Source organism: Ptychodera flava, chromosome 4 (assembly GCF_041260155.1).
Source record: "Ptychodera flava strain L36383 chromosome 4, AS_Pfla_20210202, whole genome shotgun sequence".
Lineage (NCBI taxonomy): Eukaryota > Metazoa > Hemichordata > Enteropneusta > Ptychoderidae > Ptychodera > Ptychodera flava.
Window position 1 is genome coordinate 31153150 of NC_091931.1, and position 20607 is coordinate 31173756.

Here is a 20607-nt window from a genome sequence, read left to right on the forward strand (position 1 = left end):
GTGTCAGAACGGTCCTGTTACTGAAAGGTTTAATTACTTATTGTTTGCTATTTAATGAAAAAACTTCAATAAAAACATTTGGTTTTAAAATATAGTTCCCCCCTTCCAAATTACCGGAGCGACCAAAACATTTCTACTTCAAAAAGTTTACACTATGACAATGATAGTATTTATATTAATTAGAATGTAGACTGGAAGTTCTATACCGGTACTAGGCTGTGGAGAAGAGTTTTTCAGTGAGTGTAAATGTTGCTGGTTTTCATAAGACATCACTCACGTGCTCCACAGGTAATTTCAGTTTAGATATATACATGCACTTAAAGACACCATACCTTCCCACTTGAAACCAGCAAAGATCTGAGAGCATCCATGCCCACAGACGATCCACCATCAACCTCCTCAGTCTTGCTTCTGAGATCAAACATTGGAATGCACGGGCAGAACATCTCTGAGAAGTTGTGCAGCAAGACCAGTCTGTTGCGCAGCACAGAGATGGGCAGGTCTTTTAATACGTTGTACTCCATGGGTATCTTGGATGGGAGTTTGCCAGCGTTGACTGGCTTGCTGGTGGACCAGGCAAGACTGTGAGCTGAACCACATGCCACATGGGTGATCTTCTTGCCTGTGGATAAAAACAAACAAACCTTATTAGGTATTCTACTCGGGGTAAACTTTTTGTATGTAGCCCCCACTTCTATAGAGAACTATGAAACAGCTACAAAATGGATATGATGATAGATTTCAAATCTTTGCTACCATGGATGATATACAAAACCCCAGACATAGTTTTTATCTGCCTAACAAAACATCACAAAACTGATGTCTTCTGTTGTATCTGTTTACACACAACTATTTGGCGGGAAAAATGAACAGGTCTGACTGTTTTAGCATTACATAACATTTTATTATTATTATGCACAAAAACAAGAATATGCACTTTTAGAAGATATTGGGTAAGTAATATTGGCCAACTACTTGTACAAAATTGTGTATTCTGACTCAAGGCACAATAGTGAATCTATGCCTGGCAATAAACTGTACACATGGTAATTACCTTGTAAAGAAGTGACCAGTCTTGGTCTTTGAATGGCATTGGTTGTGCCGTCACCCAACTGACCTTCATCGTTGTCTCCCCAGGTGTACACTTCCCCTACAATTCAAAATATCACAACACTATGATTATAAAGTATTATCGTTCAGAACAAGACAAAGCAACTTGCATTTCAAACACTCAGCAGTCTGGCCTACAAGTCATTCAATTCCCTAAAAAACTTCACAAAAATAATCATGAGACTCAGGTTCCATTGAAAATGGGTCATCTTTGATGCTATATGTAAGTGTAGGTCTCCGCTACATATCATGCAACTATTCTTTTTCTGTAAAATAAACTTAATTTATTTTTAATTTCAACAGACTTAACCTTATCCTACCAAGCCTGTCACTTTTCCATCTACAAGGTCAGGAAAAACCAGTATTTAGTCAAAACCAAGTGTATTTTCACCTACATGTACTTGACATGGTAAATTATAGTGGATTAAGTTGGTGAAAATCATGTTACAGTATTTTTTTCAACGACCTTCAATTGTGCAAGCCGGTGTTCAAATACAACAAATTAGACATGTTATGCCTCACAGACTTTAACAAAGTTAACCTGATGGTTGCATATGATAAAGATACAGGTTAATTCATCGTGTACACTTCCATGAATCCATAATTGAAACAATCCTTTGTGTTCAGAGTAGGATTGACTTCAAGTCTTAGTTGAATCAAGAATGCAGAAGAAGTTGTGTTACCATGCTGTAAGTGATCATCAGCTGACAACAGCAAAAATCTACACCATTGAAAATTTTATTTGAAACTATCTCATGTTGTTTAAATCTTCATACCTAGATCAGTGACTGCAACACAGTGGAGTGATCCAGTTGCAATGTGGATGCATTTCTTGCCCTGCAGTGCAGCTACTTTCCTTGGTCTTCTCACATGGTCATCAGTGCCATGGCCAAGTCTGTGATAGTCACCTTTACCCCTGCATGAGAAAAACCAAAACAGATTGTAAGCCTTCTGGCAGATTTCTTGATATGGCTCTTGTGTCTCAGAATGACAATTTGTACATATTCTATAATGAGCTTTCTTGATTGCATTTACAATGAGAAAGATGCAAGCGTTAAGTGAATTATTACATTTGATTATCATATGAGTACACTGACCTACAGTTCTGCTGAGGAAAGAAAAAACACACTCAACTGACTGGCTGAGAAAACATTTTTCAAGGTCTTGCTGGGGCACTCACCATGTATAAACAGCACCAGATTTTGTCAAAGCCACCGAGAACTGTGACCCACACTCCACTTTGCAAACACCAAGACCGACGAGCGATTCTATCCTCTGTGGTGTCTTACAGCCATCACTGCCACCGCGTCCCAGCTTGCCGTAGTCACCGTCACCCCATGACCACACACAGTCATCATCTGTCAGACACAGTGTCTGGGCGTCACCACTGCCACAGGCAACGTCAATTACTCTGTAGTCTTTCAATGCCTCTACCTGCAATGAACACAGAATACATAATTGAACATTAAACTGATTTCTGTGGTGATGTAAGTGTGACATATGAAGTATTTTTTAAAATTTTTGTTGCTGTTTTCAATCGTGATTGGCTTAGCAATACTTCTTAAGAGCTCATGGAAATATCGGTATGAGACTCATAAGATGTCCTCACTTATAGTTGAAACTGAACAGTTGATCAAGCATTTCTTAGATTTTTTGTAACTGTTTTCAACTGTGATTGGCTTAGATATATTTCTTGAACTTATGGAAACATGGGTAAGAGACTTGTAAAATGTATTCATTTACAGTTGAAAGTGATCAGTTGGAATGATATATCTTCTTTTGTTATCACTCATTTTGTATAAAGGATATTAAAAGAATTGTGATTTTTCACTTTCATTTTATGAGTGATCCCCACAGTTGAACTTACTAGTTTGGGTCTAGGCTGATCTTCACTGTCTCCATGCCCAAGTCTGCCATATCGACCTTTGCCCCAGGTGTACAGATCACCACTACACGTAATACATGCACTGTGTGCACCACCAGCAGCAATGTCAGTGACCTCTTTGCCTCGTAAGGATTCTATCACCCTTGGTCTATCACATTGTCTGAAACCCACAATCAACAAATGAGAATAATGAATGAGTGTAATGAATGGACTCTTCCATTCCTATTATCCTCTACAGATGCCCAACCATGCCATAAGAAACAATACGGTTGCACTCAGTTTCAGTGATTACGGAGACACTGATGATTGTAATCTTAATAACACACCAATCCATCACTGGAAGTAGACTTAATGCATGGGGAATAGAAGTAACTTTTTAAAAAGAATTTCAATGTACAAGGGAAAAAAATGAAATTTTCACTGGTGTCATTAGAGTGTACTTCTGCAGTTATTGAGACACGTTGTAATGTAATTGGAACACACTCCATCTTGGCATTCACTTCCCACAACATCATTGTGGAGGTAGTCAACTGTCTCAGAAACTTTCCCTGAGAAGAGAAAACACTCACGTTCTGTTTCCATGGCCCAGCTTGCCATCCTCAGCTTCTCCCCAGGAATACACCTCCCCTTCCTGGGATAACGCCAGGCAGTGTTTGCCGCCGGAATTGACAGCCACTTTCTTGATAACAACATGCTGTATTGACTCCAGCAGAGTAGGTGTGGAAACTGAATCACTTCCTCCGATGCCTAGCCTACCACCAGCACCATATCCAGTGGCATACACCTAGGAACAAATTATACATGGAGAGATGACAAAACCTGGCACATCTGCGTATTGGAAATGGCCGATACACACACATCTGGTAATGTTTAATTCTTGTCACAAAATTTGTATGGACTTTCAAAGAAACATGTCCAATAATTGAAATAGTGAAATTTCTAGCATTTGCTGCAAGTAAATTTTTAAATAATGTAAATTTTCCATATGCTAAGTACATTAGCTATATTCACCATGTCCAGATGAAAGGCTATGTCTATTATCAGTTTTATCTCACCATGAACTGCAAAAAATTGCTATTGGGTAATTCATTTCGAACACGATAAAAAGAAAAGAAAAATAAGAGAAGAAAAATTATTGAAGATGCTGCTGAAAGTTGTTCAGATTTTATGACAATGAAAGACTTTTTTTCAACATGTGTATCAAGTTAACTTTGGAAGCTTGCTGGTTTATCTGTCAATATGTCATTTGACTGAGATGCCAAACAGCTGCCTAGTGTTTCTGTAAAAATAGCTGTATATCTCACCTTTCCATCTGCTGTAACACAAAACAGAGTCTGCTCTCCACCAACTATCTGTATGGGTCTGAGTGTAGACAGCGTATCACAGGGTGTGGGCAGCTTGACCTTTGCACCATCTGCTCCACCCAGCTGACCCCTGTGATTGTGACCCCAGCCATAGATTGTGCCACTGCCTCCCCATGACAGTGTCCAGTCCTCTGGTCTCCTGTTCAGTAATTTATCAGAAAATAAAGTTTTCATTGAAAACTCATGAAATGATGATTTCACTGTTCTCAAAGATAAGAAACTTACCGTATTATTTTATCAGGCACCTGTAGATAACAGAGTATTATCTTCATCTAGCGCTTGACGTGAATATTTGATATGCAAAATATACTGGTATATTATGTATATAAATCCGATTTTCATAATGAGTTGTAAATTATGAATACTCACACACTGTAGATCATTTAACGATGATTTGAGCAATAATGGACGAAAGCAAACTTTGAATTCCATAATGTACGAGGGTTTGCCTCGTGCATTATGGAATGCAAAGTTTGCTTGCATCCATTATTGGCAAAGAGGGGTACATTATTGCTATTATTTGTAGTTTTGGCGATGCCAGTGAATTTGTAGATGTAGAAAACATCTGGGGCCACAATGCTGGATAATCAGATAAATTATCAGTAATAATCACAAAAATTCACTGGTATTGACAAAGTTATAATATAATTGTATATATAGGTTAACTTATATGGAGACATGTATCACATTCCTACTACCTCCTGATAGGAATGCTTGGAGTGACCATCATATACCAAAGAGGAGCCCTGGTGAGATTTCCCAACAATCATACCCTCAACATAACATTGAAATAAAAGAAAGACAATCTGTCTCCGCAAACTTTACCTGTTCATCCACATCAATAGTTGCTCATCATGCTCTTTGTGGAAAACCTGATGGTTTTCATGATCTCTGGAAACGTCCTCTCCATCTGCCGTGATTTCCCGGATCTTCTTCATCACTTCTTCAAGGAAGCTGTACGGCAGGGGAATGCGCTGCTCCAGAGACTGGGCTACCCTGGCCGCAGTGCAGTAACGTCTGAACCAGGCCCATCGGTGTGACATGGCACATGAGGTCAGCGCGTCCAGTCGCAGGTCACACGCTAGGGCTACCAAAACCTGAAATGCACCAGTGTTTTTGGATTAATGACTCTTTTGAATATGCAAGAACAGAAATTGATATTGCTTTGCATCTGTCCACATGTACAAACGAGACATACGGGTAAAGAAGACAACTGACCACAAGTGAACTATGGTGGATATGATAAAATATCCTCATTATGGTAGACAAGATAAAGAGTAAAATTGACAATACTGACACTAACTATCTTAATAAAGATGATGAGGAAGACATCTGTGATGATGCATTACCGTGCCGACATCAACGATAACAGGACAACATGAACTATTCAGAAATGGAATGACATGAAGATGATGATGATGATCACTACAATGATGATAATGATCACCACAATGATGATGATGACCACTACAATGATGATGATGACCACTACAATGATGATGATGACCACTACAATGATTATGATGACCACTACAATGATGATGATGACCACTACATTGATGATGATGACCACTACAATGATTATGATGACCACTACAATGATTATGATGACCACTACAATGATGATGATGACCACTACAATGATTATGATGACCACTACAATGATGATGACCACTACAATGATTATGATGACCACTACAATGATTATGATGACCACTACAATGATGATGATGACCACTACAATGATGATGATGACCACTACAATGATGATGATGACCACTACAATGATTATGATGACCACTACAATGATTATGATGACCACTACAATGATTATGATGACCACTACAATGATGATGATGACCACTACAATGATTATGATGACCACTACAATGATGATGATGACCACTACAATGATGATGATGACCATTAATGATGATGATGACCACTACAATGATAATGATGACCACTACAATGATTATGATAACCACTACAATGATTATGATGACCACTACAATGATGATGATGACCACTACAATGATATGATGACAACACTAACAGCACATAGGAGGGCGAAGAAGAGGAATATGGTACAATAATATGATAATGGTGATAACAATAACTATTGAAAACTGCTGAAGGGGCTTTGGAGTTTTTCAATGTTACATTACCTTAAAGAATGGACTATGTAGTAGATGTTTTCCACCTCTAACAATTGGATCTTCATAATCATACTGTCTTTGCAGTGCTTCAGGCAGACCTTTGACCAGTGCCACTAGTGCTGTACCACTGAAAGACTGGAAAACAATGCAGAAAATAAAGAAAAATCGGTACCACAATGACAACACAGCAAACATAACATCCCTGAGAATGCAGAAGTCTTGCAACTTTTTCAAAACATTTTGGGCTTAAAAACCCTCTCTTTTAAAATAAACTGACTTTTATGGTTTGAATATTCAGTTCATTGCCTTCCAGTTACACCCCTGCCTACACATCTGAAAAAACAAAGGCTGAACCAAATTTTCTAGGAAAAGTTAAATATATATATATTCTCTTCTTTCATGCATGGTTAGTGATTGAAAGTAGGATAGAAGAGAGATACAAAATATAGCAAAAACTGGCAGCAAACGATGCCTTCATATGCAGCAACTTGTGAAAATGCAGTCTGAGCTAACAATCAACATACATGTACACCAAAGCATTGCACAGAGAAAATGAAGCCATGCTACAGTTTTGCATGTAGTACCCCGGTAAACACAACATTTAGCCGTATGATGCACATTTCTGCTTTTACCGGGGGGTGTTCCAAATCCAGGTTTGGCCAATTAAAACCATGGGGTCTTACAGCAATGGTTGGCCTGGCCACGTCCTCTATGATGTCGTGGCCATCCATGATGGCGTCCACATTCAGGGCTGGACCGTACTCCGTGTTGATCAGCTTCCGTAGCCTCTGTAATGCCCACATACGCTGTGCCGCACCTAAGTAACAAAAGTTAAAGCAGAAAGTATTGGTTTATTCTACGAGGCACAAACTGCAACAAAAGAATACATACTGATAGATTTTACGATATGGATAAACAATTGCAACCTAGCATAGTTATCATAACTGTTATGGCCTGTTTTTAGTAAACTGTTGGAAATTTTCAATTGTAAGACAAACATACCTGGAGACACAGATAAAAGTTGAAACAGATACCAGCAAGTACACAAGGTCTAAATGTCATGTGGATGAATTTATTCATACATTACGTAAAGTGTGTTCTTTGACTCAGGAAGCACGCAATCATGTAAAATATACTGTCTGTGTACATACATGCAAACGTACATACGCAAGCTTTACATTCAACTGCCGACCCATCCTCACACACACACAGATACACATATATTTGCCCATACATATATATATATACAAATGCAAAAAAGGAAATCGAAACAAGAGAAAAACCAGACAAACATACACACATAGCGAACAGTTGAAACAGGTTCTTACCTAGTGAGCTGAGTTGAGCACACGCTGCCAGTGCTGCAGCAAGTCTTGGCATGATACGGTGACTGTTGACGCTCTCCAGACGGAAGTCCAACAGACACGTTACTAAGTCTACAGACGGTCTGGAAAGAACAGACCTGTCTGATAAAAGATCCTTCGGTGCTGCAGCCGGCATGATAGGGAATACTGTAAATCGCCAGCCCCAGCCGTTGACTGATCCGTCGCTTGTAAATTTCCATTTGAGCTCATCTCCGGGAATTCTGAGTTCCTGGGACCAGTCTGACCATTCTCTTCCTGTGTGGAAAACACACAATAATGAAACAGGGTCACTTTTGAAATTGCTCCAGTTGTAATATATCGATATGATATGACGCATAACACTCAGTGTTAACCAATAGCAAGGACTTTGCAAATATGACAGTCATACAAGCCAAATGCTTCCGCTTGGATCTGCCAAACAAATACTATTTGGTTTCCATGAATAGAGTGAAGTTTTCACACAAACTTATGGCCAACTAGCACGGGCAAATATACATGAAATTTAGTACAGTTCAGTGTGGGAGTTACAGGTCATTTATTGCGTTGGCCAAGCTTGAAGCTGTTTCTGTATTTCAGAAGGAAGGTTATCCACACTGGGGTAGAAAAATTTTATAAGACAGCTAGATACATTCATTATCGCAGTCAGTTGTGCAATATTAAAACTGATATTCATGGTGTGATTTTCGGTATAAATTTGTGCAAGATTGCTGACCGTTGACACAACACCCTTAAGTACATTGTTCTGAAAGTGAAGCCACGATTGGAATAAGGAGCAATCACAAGATTGTCTGAAAAGAAAACAACTTACCATACGTGGCATGTGACAACTCAGGCACAAACAAAGATTTCTAAATGTTGGACCATCTTTGTCAGAGACCAAACTATACTAAACTTATGATACACAGCAAGACAAGTGAGATTACTTTACCTGATCTTACAGAGATCACTCTACCAGCGGCATCCATTATTGACAATGGATCGTGTCTCCTTTCAGTTGAACACTGACGATCAAATTCAACTCTGAGAGCTTCAGCACCTGAAATTATAATCATATCGAACAGATTTCAGTAAATACCCCTAATTTGCTCTAGCATGAGAGTTGTTCCCAAATTGAATCACGCCTTTCTGACCCGAAGTATGTTGTCAGTGAACTCAAAGAAACCCATGGATGGATGAATTTTATCATTTTTTATCCAGACAATATTACATTTTTCTTTTGTGAAACACTGCAATCAGTTTATACCCTTCTTTGAATCACACTTTCACAGCAAATTGCCAAACTGTGGCACTAATCACATCAGTTTACTTTGACTCGTAGTATGTCCTGCAAAGTCTAAATCTTTACAAAACAGAAAAAGGTTCTCAAAGTGTTTAAATATATCTTTGAATGCATTCCCACTTCAAGATGGCATGGAACACATCCTTTCCACTCTAACACTGTTCCAATAAAAAATACAAAGACACAATAGTTTTACTGAGACGTTGAGGTAAAACAAACTGACCAATAATTCTGACTTGTCCAGATGTTGATATATCGTCACAGTACGGATGGCTACTCTCCTGTGACTGTGGCTGCATTGCCGCTCTACCACTCTCAGTGTCTGTAGCCACATCTTCTAACTCAGTGACGCACAGCTCTAACAACATATCAGCAACCTTCAAAGGAAAGAAATCCATTTACTTTTAGTAATCATTCCATGTACTAATCTAAGACTACACATATTTTGGCTTGGACAAGTAAATTGGAAATTTAGTCACAGTAGTGCCCTGCGGACCAGTAAATATTGTTAAACTATATAAAGAAGACTAAATATAGCATAGGCTAGGTTAATCATTAACCTCATCAAGACGCAAGTCTTGGCACTGCTGGCATAGCCTTCCTTCAGTATGACTTTCAAATTTGCAGGTAGAAAATGTATGTAATAGAAGCCCCATATGGCTTTCTGACTTGTCCCAAAAGGGTGGTAAAAAAATTTCCTAATACAAGCCACGGCTATAAAACCTTATGTTAGCTGTTCACACAGAGAACAGAGCACCTACCTGGTGGTATGTCTTTCCAAGTGCTGTGAGAACCGACGACAGAGCCTCCTTGCCGTGAGCACCTGCTCTATCAGCCACTGCCAGCTTCAGCAGATCCACCAGTATCCTGGCATCATCTGGCGTCAGCTTGGATGTAAACTCGTCCAGACCTCCACGGGTAGTTAGCGGCTCTGTGTCATCAGGACTCGTAACCTACATGACAGGGATGTCATACTTTCAAATTTGAATACTTAATCTTCAAATTTCACTCAAAAAAGTTGTACATAAGATGTCACAACACATATTTTACATAAAATATAGAGCATGGAAAGAAAGTGGTCGATTTTAAGACAAGTTTCAGATTCTGTTGACAAAAACATGTAATAAATGAACTTTAAAAATAAAGATTACACTTACACTGTACAAGGATCATTGAGTTTACCAACATCTTTCTTTACTTAATTCACAATCAGATTTTTTATTTTTACAATGTGGTAGGGAAATTGTAGTGCAATGGCATATTGTGATTCAATTGATAAGCAAATGCAGAGAAAGATCATCTTACTAACAGACATATTTTTTCTTAAATATTCATGGATGTGAACAAGATCATAACAAACCTGTTCAGTTGTAGTGATAGTTTCTGGCACGATACCAGAAGATGAGGTTGACGGTGGCACTCTGGATGTCAAAGATCTGCCCGCAGGAGTCCCATCGCCTGGTGACTGAACTTCCGACGAAGGGGTCGGCGGTTCGCTCATCTCCAGCGTCACATCACCTACGTCCAGCGGTGTTGATGCTGTTGTATGTGTAGCGTCACTAGGTGTGGTGGCTGACGTGGGCCGCGGTGGGATCTCGTTCTCGAGGGAAATCACCACGGCGTACCTGGAATGCAATGATGCAGCATTACTATGTAGCTGTCCTCCTGTACCATACTTGAGTTTGTCCCAACAATTTTAATGTGGCATGGTATGGTCAGGATAAGCAGAAATGGCAACCGTGTCACATCATAGAGTAACCCAAAATTTAGTCATCGCCTCTTGACAAATATGTGAACATCCCCCATTCAGAATGGCAAACATGTACTGAGCAAAAAACATCATACACACATCATACATACAAAATTTCCTATGAGTATTTTAAAGTCCAACACAAAGGGGTATTCATCACTGCTTGTCTGAGGGTGCCTTTCATATCTAATAACACAAACATATCCCCTAATTTAGTTTTATCCCCTAATTTAGTGATAAATTTTATTAACATGGGCCCACTGTTCTTTCAACCTCACCAGTGAAAGTAAAAATCTATAGAAAAAACAAAGATATACACACAAGACACAAAATAGAAAGTACCCTAAAAGTACATCTATAAGGATAAGATTGAATATGTTTGAAATTCAAAATGGCCGCCATCCCTGTGTTAACTCTATGGAGAAAATTAACTTTCCAATTTTGGAAAAACTAAAACGGTGACAAGTTTCCTTACACCAGCTGCTTTACAACAAACCCCCACAAGTGGCAGATCAGAAAAGAGTTGTAAAAGTTGGAGAGTCTAAATATCTGTCCCTGAGGCACATTCTACCTTAAATGTACCAATCACCTTAACTCACCTGGCATAAATAATCTGTAGTGCTGTTAATATATGGGTCAGTGCTTGTTGCTTGGCGGCATTGGTTTCCAGTGAAAGGACAATCTTTGCCAGTGATGGTCTTTGCTTGGACTGTGAGCCTGCCATGCTGCTGGCACTTTGATTGGCACTCTCTAGACCCTCACTGATACCTGGAGAGAAAGAAAAGCCAACTTGTGAGAAATGCATGTGTCACATTTCACTTTGCCAAAATAGTCATAACTTGAAAATCTATTTTGCTTAATACAATCATGAACTGTAGTGATTCCTGCCTTAATGGTGGCGCAATCCCTTATTTCAGCTGGGTCAAACTTTCATGGTACAGATATAATCTGTAACCACATGGGTATGTTAAAAGCAGCAAGAGTTGAAGACTCACTTTAGCGGCTCTTGTTATAGTAAACTCTTTGCTTATTAATCTTACTGGATATCAGTTCAGTATTTTTTTAACTAGAGGATTTGTTAGGACATGAAGATGATGACAAAAGCGTAATTGATAGGTATTCTAAATTTGGAAAGCACATTCATATTCCAGCGTAGGATGGTAAAAGTCTATTTCATCAAATGAACAATGTATATTTTACAACCAATCAAGAGGGTTTCCTTTAACATGGTTTAGGCAACCTACCTACAGCAGATGCCCCTAGGGGATCTCTGGGTGTGGTAAAGAGGACAGGTTCATGTATCGACGGCACACTGGTATCTGTAGTAGACCATGCTATGCTGTGTGAAGATCCACAAGCCACTTTGGTGATCTTGACTCCCTCAAGTCCATGCACCAATGCTGGCTTCTTGTTGACTGTGGTGCTTCCGTTACCCTGCTGGCCATGGTCATTGTCACCCCATGCATACACCTGCAGCACAAAGATGCTGTGTAAATTGGTGTGCAGACAGACATGCATGTAGAAGTAAACATAAACACCTCAATATATCACTTACTATACATACATCAACACATACTCATATTTTCCCATGCAACCATACCAATGTAGGCATTTGTATAATTGCACATATCACGCATATACTAAAGATACATATATATAGAAATGCATACATGCAGAAAAGCATACTTGTTCCCTCAAGAAAATAAATATGGTTGCAGTTTAAAAAGGAATAGCTTTCCTGACCTGTTCTCAAGAGTGAAAAGCAAAAACCACCTATCTTTTGAGTCTTTCTACCGAAAAAAACTTTCTTGTTCAGATGATGAAGACTATCTTTTTCACATTTGAAACTCTGAGAAACACACAGAGAACAAAAAGTCCACTTGCTGCAGTACAAGACAAAAGTGCAGCATCTTTCATTTGAGTGTATGTTGATGGAAGACACTGCCAAAACTCTGTGAGTACTCACCTGTCCTTGATCAGTGACAGCCAGACAATGCAGAGCCCCAACAGCAACATGGACAATCTTCTTTCCTTTAAGACCTTCCACCATCTGTGGTTTTCTCACGTGTGCGTCTGTTCCATGACCCAGTCTGAAATAATCACCTTTGCCCCTGCAAGAATCAAACAAATTTGACGTCGTACAAAAGGTATTTCCTTCAACACAAAAAAAACAATCAATGTCTTTGTACGAAACAAAGTTTGACTCATGTGGCATAATTTTTGTAATTGACAAATCTTTATTGGTAAAACAAACCACCAATGCACCAGGATTGAATTCCTGGAATGTAATGGGGTTATTGAAGAGTGATATTCTGTAAACTAACACTTTCATCCATCGTATTATAGATAATTCTATTTGCAATCTTTTGTTGGACTTTACCGAAAGGACTGCAAGTCAGAATAAGCAGAAGTATGACAGATGGAATCCCAAGAAACTGCTTCTATAAGACAAGTTGGGAGTTTAAACAGTATGGTTTCTCAAAAACATGAAGTAAAATTGCTAGAGTTTAGCTGAATACCATCAGAACAGAGGTATCTGAGTAAATTTAACAACACAGTACAAGGCAGTAGTACAACAGCCACCTACCACGTCCATACATGTCCACTTTTAGTCAGAGCCAGTGAGAACTGAGCCCCACACTCTATCTGTATCACACCTTGACCATTAAGTCTTTCAATGTTGTGAGGTATATTGACGCCTTCACTGCCACCTCGGCCAAGTTTCCCAAAGTCTCCATCACCCCAGGAGAAGACAAGACCCTCGTCTGTGAGACACAGAGTCTGGGCATCTCGACTGCCACAGGCTACTTGTACTACTCTGTGGCCAATAAGGCTTTTGATCTGGAAAAAGCATGAGGGATTTGTTATTGAAAAGTTTGAATTTTTCACTTCTTTTGAATGGATAACAGCTGTATAAACTTCTGATAATATTTTCATTATTTTTTGTCTAATGAAAACAATACATTTACTTATTCTCCTTGCCACAGTAGTTGAGATACAAAGTACTTCATTTACCTTGCCAATTAATGTATTCTGTCCAATATAAAATGTCATTGTTGACAGATGAATTCAAGTCCTGACTTAAATTCAGTTTTGAGCAATAATATTGGACATTACGAACATAAAAGTTGTAATTGACAAACTTGGAGAGTAGTGTATTGTGACGTTAGTTTGGGCTGGACTGAGAAAACATGCATCAGTTAAAACAAAAAATACTTGAAAATAGTTCAAAACTTAGAGTTGCCATTAAAGTTACAGATAAAGTCTAACGTAACACTATCAGTTAAATCTGCAGACAAACAAACACAGACTTCTGATTTTGTCATTACTGCTACATGGACCACCAATTCTACATTCCAATGTAAGTGGATCCATTGCTCTGACTCATCATTGGCCTACATGGTTGACTGTTGAATTACATGTCAATACTGTCCTACTACAGGGGGAGGGGGATTTGTACCTGTTTTGGTCTGAGTTGAGTTGTGTTGTCTCCATGTCCCAGTCTACCATATTCACCAAGTCCCCAGGTGTAGAGAGCACCATCCGATGTGATGGCAGCACTGTGTGAACTACCACATGCAATGTCTCTGGCTCTCTTGGTCTTCAGAGCCTCTATCAACCTGGGCTTGTCACAGTTCCTGCCAAAATAACACATTGCAGAGTCAGCTTGTAATAACAACATACGTGAGAATCATATCAATCTTCCATTCTACAACATGGAACATACCAAGAGAGTGCTGAGAATACAGTACAATGGAAGTAGTGCGCCCCTCCAAACTGAAAGATTTCAACTTTTGTTCAAACTTTCTGTACAGTAACTTTAAACCATTTTCTGTCAGAATCACACATTAGTATCCAGGGTCATCAAATTTTGGTACCACATCTTTCAAATTCCCTAAAATTTATAGATATTTGAGATTCAAAATGGCTATTTTTGCCCTCCAGCTATGAAATAGTGGGAGGGCAAAAATGTCGTTTTAAATTCTCACAGAAACAAGATGGTAAAAAACTTCATTTACTTTACTGTCTCCAAAATGAGCCCATATCTGCAACCTGTTGTAAAATCTGCGGGTCCATACCAGTTCCTGAGTAGCAAACTATCTTAAATACCACATAACATGAACAAACTCACATAGAATCAAGCTCATACAGCTAAGAGAGTCTATAACCCTTTAACCCCAAACTTTTGGCACACTGCAACTGCTTTAAAAAGAGTGGGTTGATCTATGTACAGGCAAATGGGGGGGTGGGGGGGGGGGTGCAGAGTTGAAGGGGGTTGAAGAGTGTACTCACATGCGACTGAAGTGTCCAAGTTTGCCATCATCACCTTCTCCCCAGGAGAAGACTTTGCCATCTAACGTCAATGCCATTGAATGACGCCCACCTGAATGGAAAAATTAGATAAAGTGTTGACTCGTTGGATTCAGGCAGTAATTTCACAATAGCTTATTATCTTATAATTTCAGCAATGCCAGTGTACTTGTAGATGTAGGAAACATTTTGGTCCACAATGCCAGATAATCAGATTATTATCAGTAATAATCTGAGGGCAGACGTCGCAAAATTCACTGACATTGACAAAGCTATAATTTAATAGACAATAATGTATTTCTGAAATGCCTGCCTCAAGATGGCAATGTTCGTGAATTCAGCAAGAGAATTCATAGAAATGTCAAGCTCTGCTTGAAATCTAAACCTACCTGAATGTACAGCCACTTTCTTGACAACATACTGGGATAGTGATGTCAGCTGTCTTGGTACAGACACATTGCCTGACAGAGCACCAAGTCCCAACCTGCCGTTGGTAGATTCTCCGCATGCAAACACTTTGCCTTCTTGTGTAACTGGTGAAAGAAAATACCGGGTAGGTAATTCACAAAACACTGTTCGGTGGCAAATAGTATGCCCTACAAAAGTCATGTTTCTATTATGTCTAAACATTTAAAATATGGCAATACAAGTATATGGCGACTTCCCTGTTATAAGTTGGTTTTGTATGCATGTGATTCATTTACTGTAATGCTATAAGATACCTGCAGTTAAGGTTTATTTAAGATGTATAACATGCCATGGAGTGTATTTTGGTGAAATTGTGAGCAGCATCATGCTCGTCCTCCAAAAAAACTTTAAGATGTTACTCCTATGAGTTACTGCTAGAAAGGGAATGCTGTATTGCTATGTAATGTAGACGATAAACAGCTCTGAAATTGGTTGTTATCAATTGGATATCATATCAGTATGTATAAGATAGTCCACAATTTCTGAACACAATGAAAAGTTGCAATTCACTGAACTCGAACTTGCAAGTTGGTAAATACAGAAAGTACCTAGGAAGCAAAACAATTTCCCTTACTCACCAATAAAAAGACTTTTGGATCCTCCACAAATCTGAACACACTTCAACGCTGACAGTGTATCATTGAAAACTGGGGTCTTAATCTTCAGTAAAACAAAAAATCAGAGAAAAGGAGATCACAACTATTATCAGTACCGTTACACAGGGCTCTGTCCCTGAGGTTTTTAAAAGACACTTGCATAACTACATAGAATAAGTTTTTACTTTCACTGTATAGAATGTCAATCCAGTCACTGTATCAAAACAGAATGCACAGTCTAGAATACATGACAAAGATGTATTAGAACCACTGATGATAAATGCTCATAGTTGCTGAGAAATAAATTTCTACTGTGTAAATTTCATCCATCATTTGAAAAGAGATGGCATTCCTTTTTCTGCTTGAGTACAAATCACTAAATTTCCCTAACAACTTCCAAAACCATACAATGGATGTAGCCTATACGACAATGGAAATAATATTTTCACAGCGTAAACAGGATCACAAATTCCGACAAAATTCATATGTGTTCTTCTTACCTTGGATCCCTTGGGCCCTCCTAACTGATCCTTATCATTGAGTCCCCACATGTACACTTTGGTTTGGATTTCATTGGCCGAGGAGATACCGATGGCCCTCTGTCTCTGAGTGGTCCTATTGTTGCTCCGTTCTTCATCCTCTTCGTTGTCGGAGGCCAGGAATGAGTAGCTGGCGGCGATGTCGTCATCGTCAGCTTTCATTCTGCCGATGACCTGGATGCCGTGCACCTTGCAGTCTATGCCGCTGCTCTTACACTGACGAATGGCTATCTCAACATATCGGTAGTACTGCACAATGAAAAATAATGAATTGTATCATACCAGTATATTGATGCCACAAATCCAGTGATCTGATCTGATTGGTGAAGACATGAAAATAACAGTGCTACATTTGCAATATAGCACAGTTGTAACACAAGCGATCTCCTTTTTTAACATTTAACATCAGAATTCCAATATACTGTTTTATAATACAATAGCAATAAACCATCCAAGTAACAGGTATACCACTCGATTTTGACCAGTTCATTCTGTATATGTTGTGAACAAGTCAAAATCTTGCGGTATACCATCACTCAGTGTGGTTTATTGCTTGTCATACAACATTGAGTAATTATTTCCTATGAGAATAGATATCTGTTGTTCCAAAAAGATTTACATCAAATTATCAAATGACACAGAAGGTGATGAGAAATGTTTCTGAATTACAAAGTGACCAGCCTGATGGTAAGTTATGCAAACCACAATTTTCATATCACTGTGGGCTAGCTGTACTGGAGAGTAGAGTCAGCCAATGTCTGGCAATGCAGAACCAGTCTTCAATTGCTACACAGGTACTGGGCAAGAAAACTGGCATTAACAGGCGATGACGTGAACAGATAACATACAGGTGTGAATTTACCTCTGTCTGATCTTGTAGCAGTGTCACAACAGACTCTGTGGCTCCGATATTGACGGTGTTCAGCTCTTTCATGGCAGACGTTGTGTCTCTGCCAGATATCACCACCAGGGATGGCTGGTAGCTGCTGTCAGTGGGCTCAACTGTCATGCGAAGTCGGTAGATTAATATGTCCGGCTGCATCTCCATGCGTATCCAATGCTGCAGGCACGTACAGAACCAGTTACATTGGTAAACACAAGTAAACGCACTACACCAAGTAGCAGAATCCATACACTCAAAATCCCTTAAAATTTAAGGATTTTCACGGACTTTTTTCGGAATTCTTAAGGACATTGAGGCAAAATACCTTTTTCAGGTATCATTTCAATTATATATCATTTTTATTTTTCATTTTACATATCACTTTTCATTTTTTTTCCAGCCTACAAGGTGATGCCGCAAAGTCAATAATGTTTACAACTAATGGTGTAAATTTAGGAACAAAGTACCAATGAAGACCTAATCTAGTAATTGCTCAATGTACAGCTGTATCTTATCATCAAATTTTTTCCTAGCTACTCTATGAGGGAGTTTTTCATGTTATAATGTATTGATACAGGATTAATTATTATAAAGAAATTTTGAGAAATTTCCAAATTGGCTCAGCAGAATTTGGAAATCTGCTGCATTTGTGTACCACTCTGTCCAGTAGTGATATTACCTTGCTACTCTATACAGCAGAGATGCCATCACTGCAAAATTAGATTGGTAGAATATGGCATCATCTACTGCTTCCAAAATTTTCCAACCTAGTCAACTATACTCTGAACAGAAAGCATTTTTCTTGTGTGTGTGTGTCACAGCCTACCTTGCCTTGGGAACCTGATGATTGCCAATAGGTGGCGGGATTGCAATCAATCAACCTGGAGGCCTGGCTTTCTCTGCTGGACACTGACAGATGTTTGACACACCGACCCCACTCTTCAATCAGGGCACCGGCAGGGTTTATCCTCTTCTTACCACGGCCTGGTCTACCAGCGACGACCGGATTGGCACCTAACAATACAACACACACAGAGTGACTATCACTAAACATCACACTCACAGGGCTGGACAATTTCTTTGAAGTTGTCAACAATCTCTTTTGAATTCAATGATTTATTATGAACAAAATATTTCATCAGAATGAAAGGTAACAATGGATATCTTTGTGCTTCTTAAGGCAGGAAAAAATCTAATTACATTTAAGCAAGTATGCAAGTACATGATTATAGAATATTAAGACTGCACCAAATAACAATACAATTCAATATTATCCTGTGGAGTACTTTACAGCTACTATAACAATATTACGTTTATTTGCACCCCTGTCAAAATTACAATTTCCACAATGCGACCTTCATGCACTGACACAAGTTAGGAATTTGGGGAGTTCCAAATTAACCAGTTTGATTCTGGACTGGTTTCTCTGTATTTACTTTGACTGGTACACTAAAGCGATATGATTTTTATACAGAATGGATGAAAAAGCCTAGTACTTCTTAGGTAAATCAACAAAGGGGATAAGAGCCATCTAGGATACTGTGGATGCTGCTGAAGACGTCCATATTAGCGATGCCAGCACTCACCTGGCTCTGAGATGCGATTGAAAGGGTGTTTGTGAGTTTTCTTGGTGCGGAAGCAGTTCTCGCAGAAATCAAAATCATCGCAGCTTTTACACTTGTACCTAGGTCCACTGATGGGGTACATCTTGCATCCGTCACAACTGATTTGTTTCAGGAAAAGTGGAGAGGGAAAAAAACTGTAATAAGCCGAGGCATCCTATGATACTAACACAAACATATTGCATGGGAATTTTGAAACCAAAGATGTCCCTTTTTTTCCTATTTTACCATTGGATACCAGTATAGCTCCACTGTAGCTGTGACATGGAAGCATAGGAGTACAGGGAACACAACATATTACAAATTCTGGATCACAAATAGATGACAATTGTATCAATAACTAAAAAATTGTCAACTTAGCATGCAAAAAAAATAGTGTTATGAGATAAGTTGCAGTAGTCTGGTTACTAATAAATGTAATACTACGCACGACTGATAAACAATACTTCCTGTGTTTTTGAGGTAAAAGCAACACTGAAGTCTGCTGGTTCATTTCCTTGACGCTTGTTCTGACTGACAGGGGAAATACACTAGGGCAGAATAGAATTTCTTTAAAAAGCAACCCTATCAAAATAGAAACCCCTATCGCTAGATGTAACTTTGGAAAATCCAAAACTGAAAGTCTATGACCAATGTCAAAACACATTTTACTCAATGTTGTATGATTATCGTTCTTCAACATGTCATCTCCGTTTCAAGGACAACTTTATCATGAAAACACTTTGCATCAGCTACACGTCCAGATTAACCAGATTTCAGGCAAAAAGGTCTTACTGCAGGGAAAATGCAATAGTAATCTAGTGCATGTTTGATGGTAAAGATCTTGCAAAAAATGTTACAATAAACAGATTTTCACTCTAACAAGTACGTGATAAGTATCACTATTACCGCTGATCTGTGTTGATTAACCTACTTTTTAACAATGAAATATCAATTTGTAACTGAAATTTGAGGATACTGCCAGGGGTGCACAATTTATCAAGTGCTGAGTTTTCAATGTTGAGTATGTTGGACTCAAAGGGGATGGTTAAGACAAGTACCGGTACTGGTATTACAGTTTTCTTCACGGTGTATAGCAAATACATGCTATAATGCTATACAAATGTTTATTTTGCATAACCATTCTATTCTATAATGCTATACAAATGTTTATTTTGCATAACCATTCTATTCTAGTGAAGTTTGTGTCCATTCCCCGCAGCCTCATATATACATACTATGCACTTGGGCAGTTCTTCGTCACGTTTTTCATCTCTGACCCAACAGCAGAATAGGAG

The 20607-nt window shown here is 38.8% G+C and overlaps 1 protein-coding gene across 4 annotated transcripts in view; it reads right to left on the minus strand.

The window, feature by feature from the left end:
* The window catches only part of LOC139131480 (E3 ubiquitin-protein ligase HERC2-like), a 74430-nt gene that overhangs the window by 8116 nt on the left and 45707 nt on the right, over positions 1 to 20607 (minus strand). For 3 of the 4 annotated variants that reach the window (XM_070697538.1, XM_070697539.1, XM_070697537.1), the window contains exons 43-69: positions 19295 to 19431; positions 18535 to 18722; positions 17688 to 17885; positions 16787 to 17074; positions 16269 to 16350; positions 15612 to 15755; positions 15205 to 15295; positions 14372 to 14549; positions 13499 to 13752; positions 12878 to 13022; positions 12156 to 12381; positions 11511 to 11679; positions 10522 to 10786; positions 9923 to 10114; positions 9385 to 9538; positions 8811 to 8918; positions 7847 to 8137; positions 7151 to 7335; positions 6528 to 6653; positions 5185 to 5456; positions 4300 to 4498; positions 3565 to 3779; positions 2978 to 3155; positions 2291 to 2544; positions 1887 to 2026; positions 1055 to 1150; positions 333 to 622 (exon numbers count right to left, since the gene is read on the minus strand). In XM_070697538.1, coding sequence (XP_070553639.1) covers positions 333 to 622; positions 1055 to 1150; positions 1887 to 2026; positions 2291 to 2544; positions 2978 to 3155; positions 3565 to 3779; positions 4300 to 4498; positions 5185 to 5456; positions 6528 to 6653; positions 7151 to 7335; positions 7847 to 8137; positions 8811 to 8918; positions 9385 to 9538; positions 9923 to 10114; positions 10522 to 10786; positions 11511 to 11679; positions 12156 to 12381; positions 12878 to 13022; positions 13499 to 13752; positions 14372 to 14549; positions 15205 to 15295; positions 15612 to 15755; positions 16269 to 16350; positions 16787 to 17074; positions 17688 to 17885; positions 18535 to 18722; positions 19295 to 19431 — 5065 coding nt within the window. The remainder of the gene's footprint in view (positions 1 to 332; positions 623 to 1054; positions 1151 to 1886; positions 2027 to 2290; positions 2545 to 2977; positions 3156 to 3564; positions 3780 to 4299; positions 4499 to 5184; positions 5457 to 6527; positions 6654 to 7150; positions 7336 to 7846; positions 8138 to 8810; positions 8919 to 9384; positions 9539 to 9922; positions 10115 to 10521; positions 10787 to 11510; positions 11680 to 12155; positions 12382 to 12877; positions 13023 to 13498; positions 13753 to 14371; positions 14550 to 15204; positions 15296 to 15611; positions 15756 to 16268; positions 16351 to 16786; positions 17075 to 17687; positions 17886 to 18534; positions 18723 to 19294; positions 19432 to 20607) is intronic. The other variant, XM_070697540.1, reaches the window with a different exon arrangement.